This window comes from Geospiza fortis, unplaced genomic scaffold, assembly GCF_000277835.1.
Source record: "Geospiza fortis unplaced genomic scaffold, GeoFor_1.0 scaffold166, whole genome shotgun sequence".
NCBI lineage: Eukaryota > Metazoa > Chordata > Aves > Passeriformes > Thraupidae > Geospiza > Geospiza fortis.
Window position 1 is genome coordinate 4911066 of NW_005054310.1, and position 17886 is coordinate 4928951.

Here is a 17886-nt window from a genome sequence, read left to right on the forward strand (position 1 = left end):
CGGTGCCCTCGGGCGGGGATGGGGTCGCGCCCCTCCGACAGACGCTGCCAGTGGAGATCCAGTTTGCGAAATTAAACCAGGAATGACACGCCTGTGAAAGGCATGAAGTCTTTGGATAATTAGTGAGACCAATGAGTACCTGGATGAGGTTTGAAACTTGTTGGAGCGCTTCGAAGTTCATTAACAGCAGAAGAAAGAGACTTGAAACGTTTCCTAAAGTTGACTTGGGATGAAAACATGCCAAACCTGCCTGGTGGCTTTTCTTGGGGCACGTCAGAATGACTCCCAAAACACTCGAGTTGAAAATAAGCTGACATTAGCTACGGGACAGACTGCACAGCTCCGACTTCCACACATCAGAGGCTTTGTCAACAAAGCACAGTAAGAGGTGAAACTTCACAACTTCCCAAAAACCCATTGTTTTGAGGCAGCAGCCTCAAAATAAACGAGAAATAAATGAAATAAGTAAGACTTCAGGCTTCCCAGGAGATAATGCTGAAGAAGCATTTCAGTATTCCGTGCTTGATCAGTGGAACATAGACCAAAACCTTCAAGTGGCACCGATGAGTCCCTTCATGAACATCAATAAATAATATCAGGTGCTTTTTTCCTATCGACTTATAGCAGCAGCAGCAGAACAGAATATTTTTTTAAATATTCAGCAAGAGGCCGAGTAATACAAAAAAGGATAGGAAAAGATCTTTGATACAAAAGAGAAGTAGTTTTAAAGCTAGAAAATTCAAGTGAGCAATCTTGATTTAGGAGATTATAATTTCCTTACTGAATTTGAGAATAATTCTGGCTTGTGGAACGCATTTATTTTTGAGGCATGTTCTCTTATTTTCCATTCAGTATCTGGAGTAGCTTTCTATCAAGGTGTGAACACAGTCCATGTGTTCAAAAGACTGTGTGAACACAGTCTTTTTCTGAGAGAAAAAGAACATGATTCATTTCTCTCATAAACTTGGATATATTTTCATATTGATGTGAAGGAAATACACAGTTATGACTCAGAGCTGCTTCTTCAAATGTTGTCTAAACTAAGAAACTTACTCCTTAAAGATTTACCTGATTTTAGTTGAAGAAAGTAGGCCTGTTCCAGAGGCTAAGTTAATACTTGGTTGTTTGCAATGTATTTTCTCCAGGCAATTAGAGACAAAACTTGGATCAGGTGCCTTAGACAAGGCTTTATCTTATTTTCTGCTATATTTATTGGTAACAAATACTGGTAACACCCATAATTATCTCAAGTAGAGATACCTAAAACAGTAATACTAATGTAGGAGCACTGATTTTGATACATCTAGTCTTCCCTCTTACCTCCCAAATTTTCGTTCAACATCCATCTGAGGTCTGAATTTGAGATCTAACAATCAGACACTCAGTAGCTGGGCTGCTTTGTAAGAACAGGATACCTTTCAAGAATAGCACTGACATGACATTGCTTAGGCTCTTCTGCAAAAACCTAACTAGTTGAGATTTTCAACCAGAACAAGATGAACTCTACTTTAAACTGGTGGCTGAACAAGCAGCTGCTTGTTCTGGTACAATGAACTCCCATAAACGTACTCATTCAAATACATCCTTAACTGTAATAAGTTGTTTTATTTAATTTATTGCTTACTTTTTGTTTTCTAAACTGTAACAGACTGATACTGGAATATCTGATGGAGAAAGAAATGTTCCTGCAGGAATCCTAGAGCCCTGGCTGCTGTGCGTGGTTCTGTAAAACTGTGGGATTGTGATTAATGGTAACACACAGGCTGGTGTGAAGAGGGGGCAGGTTTGTGGAGCTCTAAAGGACTCTTCAGCTTCCTTCATAGATCCCATCCCCATGTGAAGTAGCACTTGGCACTGATTTAGGGACCTACCAGACTATTGCACTGGTTTATCTAAAGACCTGGTCTCTTGGCTTAAAGCCAAAGGTGCTGCTGCTGCTGGAGTTTACCTGAGCAAGAACAGCAAAAGTGACCACAGCTCTCCACTCCTGGTGTGAGAAAGGTGGTTCTGGTCAGGAAATGTCTAACAACCAGTGCATGAATAATGTTGGCTTTGACTCCTTTTTCAGCTCTGAGTCTTTTGTTAAATGTGGCTTCATACATTTTTCTTCCAGTGTTTCTGATTGCCAACTAATTTTCCTGCAGTATCTTGGTACACATTAAATGTTGCAAGTAGATTAAAAAACAAGGAAGAAAGTAGATTAGAAAACAAAGAAAAAAGGCACACAAAATTAGACTTCTTTCTACATTTGGAAGCTGAAAGAAGTAGCTACAGTTTTGAAAGTAATGTCTACAACAGGTCTGTAATTGCCCCATATATTGTGTTTAAACTACTCTTTTCTAGATGTTGCCATTTTTTTCACTAGGTCCTGTAATAATGGTAATAATAGCAACAACAACAACACCAGCACCACTTTTAATTAGTAAAAGCTGGGTTTTTAAAAAACTTAAATTGCCATCTTGCTTACAATATTGTGAATACAGAATGAATGTATTTAAAAAGACATCCTGAAACAGTCAGAAAAGCATTATGTATATTTAATACATGCAATACATTCATTTCATAGTCAGTTTTTACTTATAACCCTCCCCCATTCCTTATTCTAATCACTACTAATAGTAGTGATAAGCTTGAGAATTAAAAAAAACAAGAAACAGTTGCTGACAACAAATAGATCTGAAAGCTTTTCCTCACACTTTCCCATCCAAATACATATGTGGAATAAGAAAAGCTTGAAAAGTTTAAATTAAAAAAAAAATGGAATTATAAGCTACCCAATATTTGGAAGAAGAGTTTCTTCTTACCTTTTACCTAAATGTATGGGATGCAAAGCACTGCCAGTGCAGTCTCTGGGAGAAAAAAAAAAGAAGAAAAAAGTATGATTTAATAAGAGGCAGGAATGTGAGATTATTAAAAGCAGCACAACAGAAAGAAGAGAATAAGATGTTACTGTACACAGCATGCTAATAACTCTTTTACACATTCTTTTCCTAGGAATTTAGTAGATTTGCCATAATACAGCAAAACATTTCTAAACTTTTATGACAATTTTAGAAATAGACTTTCTGACTTACTTTTTTGTATCTCGGAGATAGGACTTTCCAGTTGTCTTCACTGCTTAAAACATTATTTACACTTATGCTTGATAGAATGCATTATGAATAATATAGCTTGAAAGTTAAATACTAATTTAAACATCTTTTATTCTCCTTTGTTAATCTTGTTTTCTCAATACAACAACAAATAATCTTGTTTTCTCAATTGTTTTTTCTTTGATTGAAGACAAAGTACTGTTCAATACATGAAATTAAAAATCTGTAAAAATTGTTAACATTGTATTAAGTTAGCTGTTCACAAGAGCATTGAATAATATTCACACTCTTAGAAAAGACAACATAGTAAGACTGTAAAATTTTATGCTGATAGTTTATTTAGATAGTTACAGAAAACAGAAGGGGAAAAGTTATACTGCAGATAAATATTCATCTTAAGTAGAGCATTCATAATTAGTAGCCACCTGTGAAAATAGCAACCAAATTGCAAACAGTAATTTTCATACCAAAGGAGCTGCTATACAGATGAATTCCTAACATTTTTGAGGCAGTTAAAAATGTCAGTGCTTAACATTGTAGCAAAACTATTCATACCAGGATTTGGATTGTGGACTATAAAGTAGCAAATGAAGAATAAATATCCAAATCGCTTACCAAAAAAGAAGAGAACCTAGAATGAAGCTTTAAGTATTAAATTTATCAAATATGTGAGGATAGGCTTTTGCATTGTGTTAAATTAATTTATCCAAGGGCAATGACACCAATTATATTTATTCCTAGTAGCCTAATTGTCCGTTTTCCAGTCATTTATTACAAATGACCCGGCTTTTTCCTATGTGTTTATGCTGTGCTTTTCTACTTTATCAAGCAGATAAAGGAAAGAACCAACATATTGAAAGTAGCATGTGTTCAAGATTGTGATATCTCTAGTATATTTGCATTTTACAGAGAAGGGAGTTAAAGAATTAAACTAGAGTGCAAAAATATGTTAAAGAAAAAAAAAAGAGTTAAGCAGTGGGTAATTAATTAATGGGGAAGGGTAACATTAAGCAAGGCAGGTAAAGGTCTAAAAGGACTATGCACAAGGAATGACCATCTTCAGTCATACACTTGCCGAGATGGTAAAGAGACTTTGAAGTTGCCGGGGGAGGAGAATCTCCTTTCAGCCCAGTCCCACTGGCTTGATGCCAGCGCCCCCACAAGAGATGCCCAGAACCTGGAGGAAGATCACAGTGATACCTAAAGATTTTTAGCTTCTTTATATATATTTATTTGTAAGTTTGTAGATTTTAATATGTAGCTGTATAGTTTCTAGCACTTTCTTACACTTTAGAACAGTAGTTACCCTTTCTCACACATTATGCCACCTTCTTAAAATGCTGTTTGGTGTTATTTTCAAGGAAAAGGATTTCCAACAAGGACAGCTTGTTTTGCACCAGCACCTGGGAGATATAACAAGATACAGGGCTAAGAACCCCTTGGAGTGACTCCAGTGGGGCAGGTCCAAGCGTGGGTTACACATGGAAGGACAACCAGTCTCCCATTGGATGTACTAGCTAGATATACTAATTAGTTAAACTTCTAAAAAGTGTGAAAATTTGATGCTGCGTGTGCACATAGGGATAAGCTTTCACTGAAAGACTACTCTTCATGGTGTCCATTCTAATATTGTTTGGAAAGTTTTTCTTCTGATTTTAGGCAGCAGTAGGTTAGCAGGAGAGCGCCTGAAGAGCAGCACAAAGGAATTCCAGCCACTCCAGCCAGTGAGTTGATTTCATTGGGTGTCCCAACTTAAATGGCTCTATGAAAACACACACAGCATGGGGAATAAACAACAAGGAGTTAGAGATGCACATGGCTGCAGGGCCACACTCTTACTGGAACCACGGAGACATGGTGGGAAGGCTTCTGTGACTGGTGTTAGAATGAAGTCATACCAGAAAGATGCATCCCTTCAGCAGCAGATAGGGGCACCGTCATATTCACAAGCCCTCACCTTCCTGAGGGACTTCAAACATAACCATATCTATTTGAAGGAGAACACAGCAGGCCATAAGCAATACAGGAGGTTCCTGAAGTGTGTTGATGATAACTTCCTTCTCCAAGTGACACAGAAGCCAACAAGGAGAGGTTCTTTGCTGGGCCTCATTCTCACCAACAAGGAGGGGCTGCTGTGGCACATGATGCTCAAGGGCAGCTTTGGCTGTCAGTGACCATGGAATGGTGGCTTTCAGGATACTTAGGGCAGCAAGGAGGGTGCACAGCAAGCTCACTGCCCTAGTCTTCAAGAGAGGAAGCTGATCTCGGTAGAGTACCACTGACTGGCATCAGAGCTGCGTCTTTGCTGTATGTTAGTTATGTTATTGTCTGTGCAGAATTATAGCTATGCAGAGAACAGGACTGGCTGGATTTCAGATTGAGATAACTTTTAAATTATTCAGAATTATGTTACATACATTTTTATCCCGTGAAAACTCATGTCCTCCACATCTGTCACAGCAAGTAGGTGTAACTTGTCATACATAATGATTCAAATCAGCAGTTTAACTTGTTTAGGCAGACTGAGAAGCAGTGATGGAACTATGCACATATATATTTTTCCCACACTGCTCATAGTTAGATTTTAGGGTCTTGTTGGGGTTTAAGCACAGTTGGCAACTAAGAACCCCACAGTCACTCACTTACCTCCTCCCCACCCTGGTGGACTGGGGAGGAGAATCAAAAGCAAAAATTGTAAGTTGAGATAAGAACAGTTGAGTAATTGAAATAAAAGAAAAAAAAAAAGAAGTAATAATAATGACAGTAAAAAAGAAAACCAAGTGATGAACAAAGCAATTGCTCACCATCTGCTGACCGATGCCAGACACTATCCCTGAACCCCTGTTAGCCCCTCTTACAGGTAACTCCCTCAGTTTTAACAGGGCAGGATGGTCTACAGTGCGGAATATCCCCTTTGCCAGTTCAGATAAGCTGCTCAAGCTATGCTCCCTCACAGATGTTTTGGGTTTTCTTGCTGTCATTGGTTTTTTTGGTTTTGATTTTTTGGGTTTTTTTGTTTGTTTGTTTGGGTTTTTGGGGGTGTTTGTTTGGTTTTTTTGGTTTTGTTTTTGTTTGGGTGGGGGTTTTTAGTTGTGTTTTTTGGTTTTTTGTTTGGGGTTTTTTTTGTCTGTTTATGGTTTTTTGCTTTGGTTTTTGGTTTTGGTTTTTTTTTTGGCTTGTGTACCACCTCACTGTCAGAGCATGAGACGAAGAAAGTCCTTGGATAAACACAGCTTAGCAACAACCAAAACACCAGGGTGTTATCAACATTATTCTCATACCGAATCCAAAACACAGCAATGCACCACTACCAAGAAAAAATTAACTCTATCCCAGCCTAAACCAGGACAGATCTTTGGCTCAATAACACTGTCATATGTACATTTAGTTTCTTTAGCAGACAATGCTAGTAAATACTGGTAAAGATTTAAGATTACTAACTTTCATTGTGCTTAAAATAATTTGTAAGAGATACTGGGAGGTGAGGGGGTCAACCAAAGCTACATCTACATATGGAATAAAATCTTAATAAAAAAATATTGCCCCCAGGTTGTTAGTGACCAGGCCTGGATTCTTCCAAGCTTGCCAAATATTTTTAAATTTTTTTTGTGTCTTGTTATCCAGATTGAATGTAATGAGCTCAAAAAGAGATGTCTGAATGCAGACATGATAGTTTTATCAATAACTCAGAAATCACTGAGCATGTAGAAGACCAATGCTTTCTAGTCTTGGCTTGCCAGAACTAAGCAGAACAGAGATGGAAATTTGCTTTACTATTTTTTAACTGACTATTCCAACCAGCAGACTAATGGATTTCCTAGGGGATGTCTGTATTACAAGAGTTTTGTTTGTATTCTGTACTGACTTTAGAAGCCATCCAACAAAAAAAACCAAACCAAAATAACCCCTAACAAACAAAAATTAAACAAACAAAACAAAAAAAAAATCAGTTACAACTGGCATGTTTTGATATTAGCTCAGCAGCACTTAGCAAAAGGGAAAAACTAATTGTAGTATTCCTAAACATTTCCTAATAAAGAAATCACATGAACATGCTATCAAGTCCAACTACTTGTGAATTTATATTTCATTGTAGAGGTTCAAAGCGTAGACCACACTGAGCCACGTGAGCCACTGGAAGATGAAGAGCAATGGAAATGTGTGGCTCATTTCAAAAATAATCTTAATGGGATGGTAAATTACCCTTTCTTTGAACAATGGCTCAAGTACCCAGATGCTGTGTCTATGTGAATAGTTTCTGACTGAGACTTTCCAAGCAGTTGCTCAAAATGTCTAAATGAATAAAGGCACTATTAGTGTTACATGATGTCTGGGTGTTATATACAGATGAGAGGCACAAGCATCAGCTCAAAAGACACAGCTTAAATACTGAGGATATTGTATCTCTGAATCAGCAACAATTACTTTATGTTTCTATAGTAGTTAATCATAAGAAGTTAAAAAAACTTCACAAATGGGCAAAGTTTAAGGAAGGGAAGTAATATTGGTCAATGCCTTGTTCCAGATCATATGAAAAACTTAACAACATAAAACCAGATGATCTGCCTCTTTTTTTATACACAGTGAAACATTTCATTGAACATTTTATCAAAGGTTTGTAAAAGTTGCCTTGAGCCCTAAGCAGAGTCTCTGGATCCTATAATAAGATAAATTATAAAATAATTTTTCAATTGTTACCCATATAACAACTATAAGGAAAGTCCACGAGGGAAATATTCAGCTGTGGGTTGAGTGCAAATTCAAATCCACAGCATAATGGACCTTTCTCATTTATTGCAATGTAGAAATCTTGCGCTGATTTGGTCTTGTGCCACAGAAGACCCTACACTTTGGTAGTAGCCTATTAAAAACTACTATGGACAGCAGTGGTGTCTTATGTTTTTGAAGAGAATTATTTTTCTTACACTGCAGCAATTATGATGAAGTTTTATATTATAAATTAAAACTCAAAATTCTTGGATTTACTGCAGATTGTAAATTTGTATTTGTAAGGTTGTATCTGAAAAATTATATATTGTGTCTTACCTGGGCAAATGTTCAGTTTTTTGTAAAATCAGATAATTATTACTTCCTCGGAGGGGTAAATATTGGAGGATAATGCACTTGCCAAGTGCACTACAGATTTAGCTGTATTTTGCAGATAGACAAAAGCAGCAAGTACTCTGTGATCAATAAACTGGATTTTGTGAAATCTACTTTGTAATAAAGAATGAGTTTTTTATCATTGAATATTTATTAAATAAAAAAAATAAGTCATGCAAATACAATATTTTGACTTTGGCAGTAGAGAATTTTGGTCCTGGTTCACCCAGGGCAAATACCCACACATCCAACTTCAAACACTGCTATGGAACTGAAGACTTTTTCAGTTTAGAAACTGGATAATTTAGTATGAAATGTGAAAATATCCTGGAAAACTAAAACTACAGAATAAGGAAGGAAAGTTTTACTGAAAAGAGATGGCTATAACAACACCTGTTCAAAAGTTAAGCAGAAATATCCCTTACCGTTTTTCTCCAGTCCAGATTCAGCAGAGCTGATGCAGAAAAAGCATTTCAAAACTAAGATGAATTTAAGTCCTATGACAAAGAGTTGCAGATTCCCAATGTGTTCAGCAGCTGAAGTTTCTCATCAGAAAGACTATGGCACTGCCTATTCCGCCTCTTTGGTGTGATAATTTATTCCGATTCTTTCAGTCAACAACAGTAAAGTGATGCCACAGGAAATCATTCCGTCCTGAAGCAGATTAAAAATGGAGAAGTCAAGACACTGACAAACAGGGCGGAGCCCAATCCACTCTTCTCATGCCAAAACAGTGTCAATTAAAGATTTATTTTCTTGTTCTCCTGACTTCAGAGATCCACCCAGTGTCAGAAATTGGTATTGAAGTCCCAGAACATTCTGTCACTGTACACAATACTCTAAGGTAGCACTGGTTTTAAAATCTGAAAAAAAAAGTTTTGACAAGCTGGGGGCGGGTGGGGGAGGGTGTGGAAGCACCTTCTTCATCTGTGAAAGGAATCTGCATTTATGCCTTATTTCTGCCTTTCTCATAACAAACATAAACAAAACTTGGTGCTCTGCTTTTCAAGATACTAAATTCTTCAGTTCTGTGAACTCTAGGACATCACTATAACAACAGGAGGTTATCTCCCAGCTGCCAAGTCTTGCAAGCCATTTATTTTTTCTCGATGACATGGACATTTGATAATATGGATGCAGAAATGAGAATGACTAGGATTCAAGCAAAATCTTCTCAGAAGAAATCTCAATAAATAAATAAAAACTGAACACTTTTAACATCCATAATTATTTTAGTAGAATGGCTCATGACTTCTTAAAAATATATTTTGCAGACTTTTGTCTTGAGACTTTACCAGCCTGCTTTTATGTTAATTATTAGAGACTTCCACCTGTAAATATGCTCAGCTATCTGGAATTCATCTTATATGTTTAATTTCTCTTATATCAGACACTGATTTAGGTGTCAGCCTTAGGCATGCTGGAGCTGTTTTGTTTTTTTTCCTTCCCCTAAAGATCAAACCCAAAAGAACATTTGTCAAAGACTGTGAAAACGAGAAACTCAAGAACTCTTTCAGAGTCAGAACTGCTACACAGAGAGCTTCTGAATTTGGTTTTTTTTTCCTGAAAACTGATCTTACAGTTTTACTAGAAAAAGCTCACATGCAAATATAGCTAGTAATGAAAAATTTCTGTACAATAATCAGGCCACTAGTAGCTGCTGGCTGACATAAGGTACTGAAACTTGCAGAAATGTCTCATGGCATTATGTTCAAGAATTGCCTTAGGACATTTGCATATATACAGTCAATTTGAGCCTATGGATGTCACTCTCCTCCTACTAATTAACACAAGGAGATTCCTGCAATGTATTGCCCCTCTGAAGTCTGTTACCTCAGGGGAACTGAAACAACCAGCAAAGAAACTTTTCTTTCTACATTAACTAAGAGAGAAGACTTTGATTATATATTTATACTGCTAAATTAAAAAAAAAAAATAGCAGCTGTGTGCAGCTGAAACACTGACCTCTCAGTAATTGACACTGCTTAACTGTACAGCTACTCTCCAGATGTATTTGGACTGCTCTGAGAAGATGATTCCAGGAAGTCCCTAGAGAGTGGGCTAGTCCTAAGCACCAGCTGGTCTTGAAGAATTGGATCTAAGTCCACCTATTTAGCAGAACAGGCAAAGTCAAATATCAACCCTCTGCGCCTTTGTGACGACCATCTCCTTCAACTTGTTTCCTTGCCAAGTTAAGGTTCCTGAGTTTTCCTGAAAACAGTGTAAAAAAAAGTTGTTTGGAGCTGGACAAAACATTTAAAATTCTTCAATTTTCCTACATATTCATAGTTCAGATTACATTTAAAAATAACAGTGAAGTGCTGCAAGAAAAGCTGAGAAATTGTCCTGGCACTGAGGGTCATGTCACACCTCTTTATTTATCAATTTAATTCTCTGAGACTGCAGTCCCAACACTTCAAAGCTACCAACTGGTAAGTAATATGCATACTCCTTTTTTGTAATATCACTTTTATATGCCATTCATTTTTTAAAGTCTGGCTCCCTTGTTGGAATGTTTAATAGTATAAATAATCAGGCAACCTGGTGGCACAGTCCAATGGGATGTCTTTTTCAGCTCGTATGAAAAGACATAGAATGGAAAAAAACTAAATAAAATCTAAACAAAAGAAATCAGGAAAAGTCATTGCAGCTATTTTTTTAATTTAAAAAAAACCCACCTTGATACTCTGGTTCTAGGATATCCCCTAACTGTTGCTGTTCTCCACCCTGTTGCAGCCCTTTTTTAAAAGGGAAAACTCTGCATATTTCCAACTATCACAGACACATTTTCCAACAAAAACTCCTTTCAACAGCCAGGACTCTTGCTGTTCTGTCCTTAACCCTGTAGCACTACATTGTGGCCCTGCTTGTGGAGATTGCCATGACTGCCCTGCTGCCATAGAACACCCTTAGCATCCTTCCATGACATCAGAGATTTCCTCGTACAGAAGCCAGATATAATCCCTGTTTTAGATGGCTCCCTGTGGCTCCACAGGCTATCCATGGAGTCATAGAATGGTCTGCGTTGGAAGCGACCTCTACCAAAGACCATCTACTTCCAACCAACCTACCATGGGCAGAGACACTTTCCACTTGATCAGGTTTCCCAGAGCCCCCTCCAACCTGGCCTTGAACACTTCCAGGGATAGGGCATCCATGAATTCCCTGGGCAACCTGTTTCAGTGCCTCTCCACCCTCACAGTAAAGAATTTCTTCCTAGTATCGCTTCTAAACCTACCCTCTTTTAGTTTTAAAGACATTCCCCCTTTTCCTATCATTACACACCCTTATAAAAAGTCCCTCTCCAGCTCTCTTGTCAGCCTCTTTAGGTACTGGAAGGTGCTAAAAGGTCTCCCTGTACCTTCTCTTCTCCAGGCTGAACTGACACAACTCTCTCAGCCTTTCTTCATAGCAGAGGTGCTCCAGCCCTCTGATGCAGCTCCAGAATGTGATGTCTGTACTTCCAACAAAGGAGTGGAAGCTTATTATTGTTCTCCAGTACAAACTGCAGGACTTGTTGTCCTGATTAGCACTTCTGTGTTTGCACAAGAGCCATTGGCTTTCCTTAGCCATCAGTGTTACACTGATTCCTGATACACCTTTGGGGCTATGCACAGTTGTGGATAATTTTGAAAGCAACTCAGCTTCTTAACATCCCTTTGCACTCCTATGCAAGTGCCTTGCTGCTATGTTGAAGCTCTTCTGCAAGCATTAGTACTGCCTGCTCTTAGCAATTGTAAAATACTACACTCATGTTTTTCCTTATGATGATACCAAACAAGAAATGGCCTTAATTGATCAATCAACAAGGACAGTGGGTCTTTCTGGCTGGCACACTCTTGTAAATGCTCTCATCAGCCTTTCTACAGAGCAGTCACCATTTGCTTCTCTTTCAGAACTGTTTTGCAGGACTCAGGCTCGGGAGATGAAAACATTGCCTGGCTGTGCCAGGAGTGCCAGTTACACCTTGAGTCCTCACGGCTGTCCCCAGATGAGCACCTTGTTGTACCTCAGCTCCTCCTCACTTTGCTGGTGTGACTCACCTGGTGGCTCACCCTGGCAAGGGGGTGTGATTGCATCAGTACAAGCTTGGTTTGCCCCAGATTTTCTGTAAGAGCACAGCAATACCACAGCACTTATCCTATTTGTTTGGTCCATAACATCAGACGAAGGGTCAAAACCAAAGACACAGCACACCTAGACACATGGGTTTCCTTTGTAAATTTGCAAGTGGATTTTATGCAGATGTCCAAACCACAAACGCAATGTAACCACAAATACACTTATTTAATCATAAACTTTTTCTCAGGATCGGTAGAGGTCTCTCCATGTAGAAATGCTGATGCTACTACTGTCACTAAGAAACTTTTCAGACAATGCATCATTTTGGAATACTCACTGTACCACATAGTGACCAGGAGACTCATTTCACAGGACCTGTTGTCCAGGGGATCTGTCAAGCCCTAGGAACTCAAGGGCATTTACACTTTCAAGGAGCTGAAAGGAAGAAATCTCTTTAAGAATTATAGTGGCCAAACTTTGTGAATAAACCAGCCTAAAAGGGACAAATGCTTTCCCTTTGGCCCTAATATACATCAAGATCACTATGAATAAAACCACACACTATGTCCATGGGAAATTGCAACAGGTAAGCCCATAAGGTTACTGCACACCCACCTAATCCACCACATAGATCCAAGCTACAGGTGAGCTCTAATAGTGGCAAGACTATTCACTCACAGGTTGAAAAATAAATCCTTCCAGAACTTGCCTCTGAATGTACCACCATTGTGGACCCCAGACCTGAGTCTACACCGAAGTGACACACACAGACTCAATATCAACAGCATCATATGCATAAACATGCTCTGCCCTTAAACAGTTGAAAATTTTGGTATCTTTGCATAAACTATTAAAATACCTTTTTTCAGTTGGCCTACCATTATGCTAAAGACTTAGATATTTCAAAATGCTGGGTGTTTTCCAATATCCCTCTCCACTCTAGTGAAGGTGTCATCATGCTTCCCATAGCATGTAATTTGTCAGTAAAACAACCAATCTGGAAAACGCCAAAGGTGGAAATTCCTCGTCCAAGGTCACAGATGGGAACTGATCCAAGTTGATCCAATAGGGATATGCACGAAGCTCCAACTCCTACCCATCACCTGGGATTAGTTGCAGTTGGGAACAATTGCTATTTGAAAGCAAATGCAACATGCCAGATGGGACAGAGTAATTCTCAAAACTGTAGGACATGATAGGATATTGCTTCTATATGTTTCTACAGTATTTTTAACAAAAAGAGAGGTATTGTACCTTCCATACATAGATGACAATGCTACATTATAATTTCAGAAAAAAAAATCTCAGGAAATTATTGTGAAGTTTATTTCTTCACTTCTTTCTCCTTCCATCATTCTCCATGGAACCAAATCCATTGCAGTATTTACCTGTCAAATAGAAAAGTTACAATTGCTTATATTATTTTGAATCATGCTAATTTGAGCTTTTAGTTTCAGACTTTATGTTTTGAGGAATATCTGAAGTATTTAAAAATCACTGAGGAAAATACCAAAATAGTGGTATAGTAGTGCTGCACACAATCTACCTATGTATGTACTTGCACATCTATCCAAGCATAAAAAATTACCACAGACACTTGATCTGTTAAATATCTCCAACTTGGCTGTAGCATCTCCATTCTACAAATAACACTATAAATAACTATGATCAATCCTGCCTGTACATAATTTGAAGAATTAAGGAACAACAAACATGCCATCAAAGGGAAAAAAAAGAGCATTACACACTCACCACAGTCTTTGGGGTTAATCACGGACTAGGTGTCCAATACAAGTACAAGCTCAACAGAAAAGGCCTACAGTCTTCTTTGCCCTAAAGAGGACATGAGTTCTGTGGTTCAGTTTCTGACCTTGCTTGCTCACTTCTCTTAAACATGTGGCCCACTTCTAGGAGTCCTTACTCAAAAGCTTGTGTACGTCTCAAGTAGCAAGGCAGGATCCTCAGTTGAAAACCTCTGAGGAAACAGGAAAGGGTGCTGAGGTTCCTGAGAGGAAATTTCCATTCTTTTAGCAACATCTAGCAAGTGGGAGTTAACTGCTACTTGAGTGTGCTTCATCTGAAGTTATCTGCAGTGATTATTTTATGTTCCTAAAAATAAAATCACTTGCAAAAGAAAAAAGCTTCTTGTATGCAAGAGTTCTGTCTTTTGGGAAGACAGAACTCTTAGAATCAGCTCTTCAATCAGACTTTAATACCCGATGTGGAAACCTAAAATCACATTTTGACATCTTCCAGATTTTAAAAAAGTCTTTTTTAGTAACTGATAGGTATTGAATAATTGCAGTCATAAAAAGGAGATTTTCCTCATCACCAAGTGCACATCTGAGAATATAACAATGTGACTGATTTGTGTTTTACAATTAATTCACCATAAATACCAAAATAAAAATTACAGACTATTTTTTTCCTTAAAAAGCTTTTATAGTCTTCTGTAAAATATAAATATCTCATACTTTCACCTCATCCAAGGGAAGATTCTTTTAGGTATTTAATATAATTTGCTCAGATATATCTCTTGGTAAAATATTAATTAATTTTAAGCTTGCCATGATGCGAGTATTTAATTCTATCATTATGCAGCTCTGCCTGCTATTTGAATGTGGTTCTTTGTTATTTTTTCAATCTTACTGTCTCCTCTACTTTTTACTTCTTTTTACTTTCATATGTATTTTGAAGGCATTTTTTCAAGACATTTTAAAGGCATTGTGTTCAGACTATGTTCAGTAAGACTTACACTTACTGCTTATTTTGAAGTTGCATGTTCCTAATTGGATAGAAACTTTCTTCTTTGGAAGACTTCACCCAACTTTCTGTTAAAAAAAACAAACAAAACCAAAAACAATCCAGAAGAAATAAGTTAAGAAAGAGAACAACAAAATTATGTCAAATTGTGCAACAGTGTCAAATTGTGGATTAACTGGACATTGTGTCAGCTGGCACAGGCAGAACACAGGAAAAAACACAAAACTGTGGAAGAAATGCAAAGACTATATTTATCTTTGTTACCTTACCAACCAGGGGATCTACCCTGAACCTATGATAGTAATTGACACTTGCAAAGTAAGAAGAGCAAAAATAATTTTAACCTAAGCCAAATATTATAGTACCAAAAAATACTGAATGTCTTATATGTCTGAAATCTGACCAAGTTCTTGTAACTCAGACTGTGCTTCTGTAAAAACAAAATCCACTTTACTTTTTATCATTGAATTTAATTTACATAGTAAACATGTAACTAATTTCCTGCCTCAAACTTTGAAACAAGTAAAATTCTGTGCTCCTGTACTAAAATGTACCATCTTCTGTATTTTAAATTATTCTATTTATCATTTACTGAAAATATATTCACTATTAAATAGATTTTTTTCCTCCAGCAGCAGTATAATCTGTTACATGGCATGAAGTCAAATGCAGCTAAAATAAAATTTCTTTCTTTTTTTGTCTTAAGTTCACACATTTCAATGAAACCTCATCAAAAAATTCTTTATCTATTACTCATGTCATAAGCAAGGAAGTTTCTTCATGTTTTCTATTTGAATGGCAGCTCCCTTGCAGTTTTCAAATGTTTATGGCCTTAATTCAAATGTGTAGGTAGCAAAACCATCAGAAAAACACATTCTTTTTACACATGCCTTTTTATTCCCTTTGCAGAAAAGAATTTAACACGATCAATTTCTCTATTTATTAACTGTGGTGAATCTGCTTCTTTCTGAAAATTTAAAATTACTCATGTGATAACCCTAGAAGATAGCAAAAAGCTAGGAATATCAGATGACTGAAATGAAAGAAGGGACATATGATACCAGAGGATATACAAAACCACTGGGAGATTCTCAGGGTATTCTTTTACAGATGGTTAAGTACCGATGGTTAACTTTTCTCTTAAATAGAAATTTCTAATACAGATCATATAGCACTTTTGAATAAATTCAGCACACTTGTTGGATGAACAGTAAGGAAACATACAATAAAAATCAATAGAGTGGGAATACTCATGTCAGGGTAATTTCTCATAAAAAAGCTGAGGTTTTGCCAATATTTTACAGTTCTAGAAATGTTTTCCTTTTCTGTCTAAAAGATACTGATAGTAATTTCCTACTGGTGCTTGAAAACACTTAAAAATAAAGGTAACTGTTCAAATGCAACTGGAATCAGTTGCAAAGCTCTGGGATGCCTAAGCAAGGACGTGCTGGGAGGGAAATTTCTGCAGCTTACATGTAGTGATACTGAAACTGCTTTGTAACTACAGTGGATTAGATTTCAGACATGGACATAGACATCTAGCAATATTTGAAAACCTGCTTGACCTCCAGCTGCTACTTGAGAAAGTTTTCAGTATGTCCTTGCATGTTTTTAGTACTGTGGGATATGTAAAATAACGTAAGCCTGATTCCTAGAGACACCAAAAATTTGAATAGAAATACTGACACAAACAGCATACTAATGTAGAATGATGTATATGTGGGCTGGGGAGGGGGAGTGAAAAAGCAAACCTTTAACTTGCTTCCCTGTAAACATCTTTGAAGAATGCACATTGTTTTAAACAGAAAAAGAATTGAGAAATTTAGGATATGATATACACCGATTTATCCTATTTTGTATGAGGTCACTGCAATGGTATCTATTTTGAGTCACATGGTTTGTCCTGTTAGATCAAAAAAAGAGGGTGAAAAGTGTTTTGAGCAAAGAAAAGTAAGCTTGTTTAGCACAACATTTTGGACTTTACAAAGCATATGCGTTATCCACCCTCCCTATTCTTGTTGGATTTAAAGAAAGTCTAGAGAGGAAGGCAAGGGGAAGTAAACAGCAACATGATAGTGAGTTTTATCTTGGTGCTTGTGATTTCATAGCACGTTACTCACTAAAAAATACCCGACAAAACATCTTAATAATTCATGTCAGGGAAAGCATGAAGACACAGCCATCTTTCTCCAAGTTTGAAAACCATGGCAAATCTGCAGACACATTTAGCATGCATAATTCAAAGGAATCTCTCAGGTTTCTCAGTTTTTAAGGTCAGGGTTTGTGAGTTTTGCAGGAGACACCAATCTGACTTAAAAAAGCTTTATTTAAAATGAGTTTTTTTCTGCACAAGCAAGTCACCACTGCTCTCCAGTCAGCAGTCTTGGTAGGATATTGCATTCCTCAACAACCAACCAGGTAGCAACAGAATGCTACTTAGAAATATGAAAATAAAACAAATGATTGAAGGTGTTTATGAAGTCTTACATTCTCTGATGCTCACGTGACACTTTTATCACTGAAGGCATTAAGGCATTGAACTTCTAGGCAACTACAACTCTGGAAGGCTTTGCAGAAACCTCCTTCTTAAAGATTTTAACATTAGTTTAGCTACTAGGAGGGTTCTAGGGGTTAATGCCTGAACACCGGCTGCTTTCTCTTCTCTAGCAGCTTGTGCACTGTTGGGAGAACAGCAGGGCATAGGCCGCACCAACAGAGCAATGGCATCCAGCACCCCCAGCCAGCAGCCAGGAGGCCCAAGCCCCCGCAGCCTGGACGGCGCTAAAGGGAGCTGCCACTATTCGTTCCGCGCCGGAGGGCAGGGCAGGGCAGGGCAGGGGAGGGGAGGGGAGCGCAGCCCGCCGCC

The 17886-nt window shown here is 37.7% G+C and overlaps 1 protein-coding gene across 1 annotated transcript in view; it reads left to right on the forward strand.

Annotated features, from left to right (window-relative positions):
- The first annotated feature begins 4873 nt into the window (after positions 1-4873).
- The window catches only part of ZFC3H1 (zinc finger C3H1-type containing), a 55161-nt gene continuing 42148 nt past the window's right edge, over positions 4874-17886 (forward strand). Inside the window, exon 1 of the mRNA XM_031055611.1 lies at positions 4874-5258. Within this exon, the coding sequence (XP_030911471.1) occupies positions 4874-5258 (385 nt within the window). The remainder of the gene's footprint in view (positions 5259-17886) is intronic.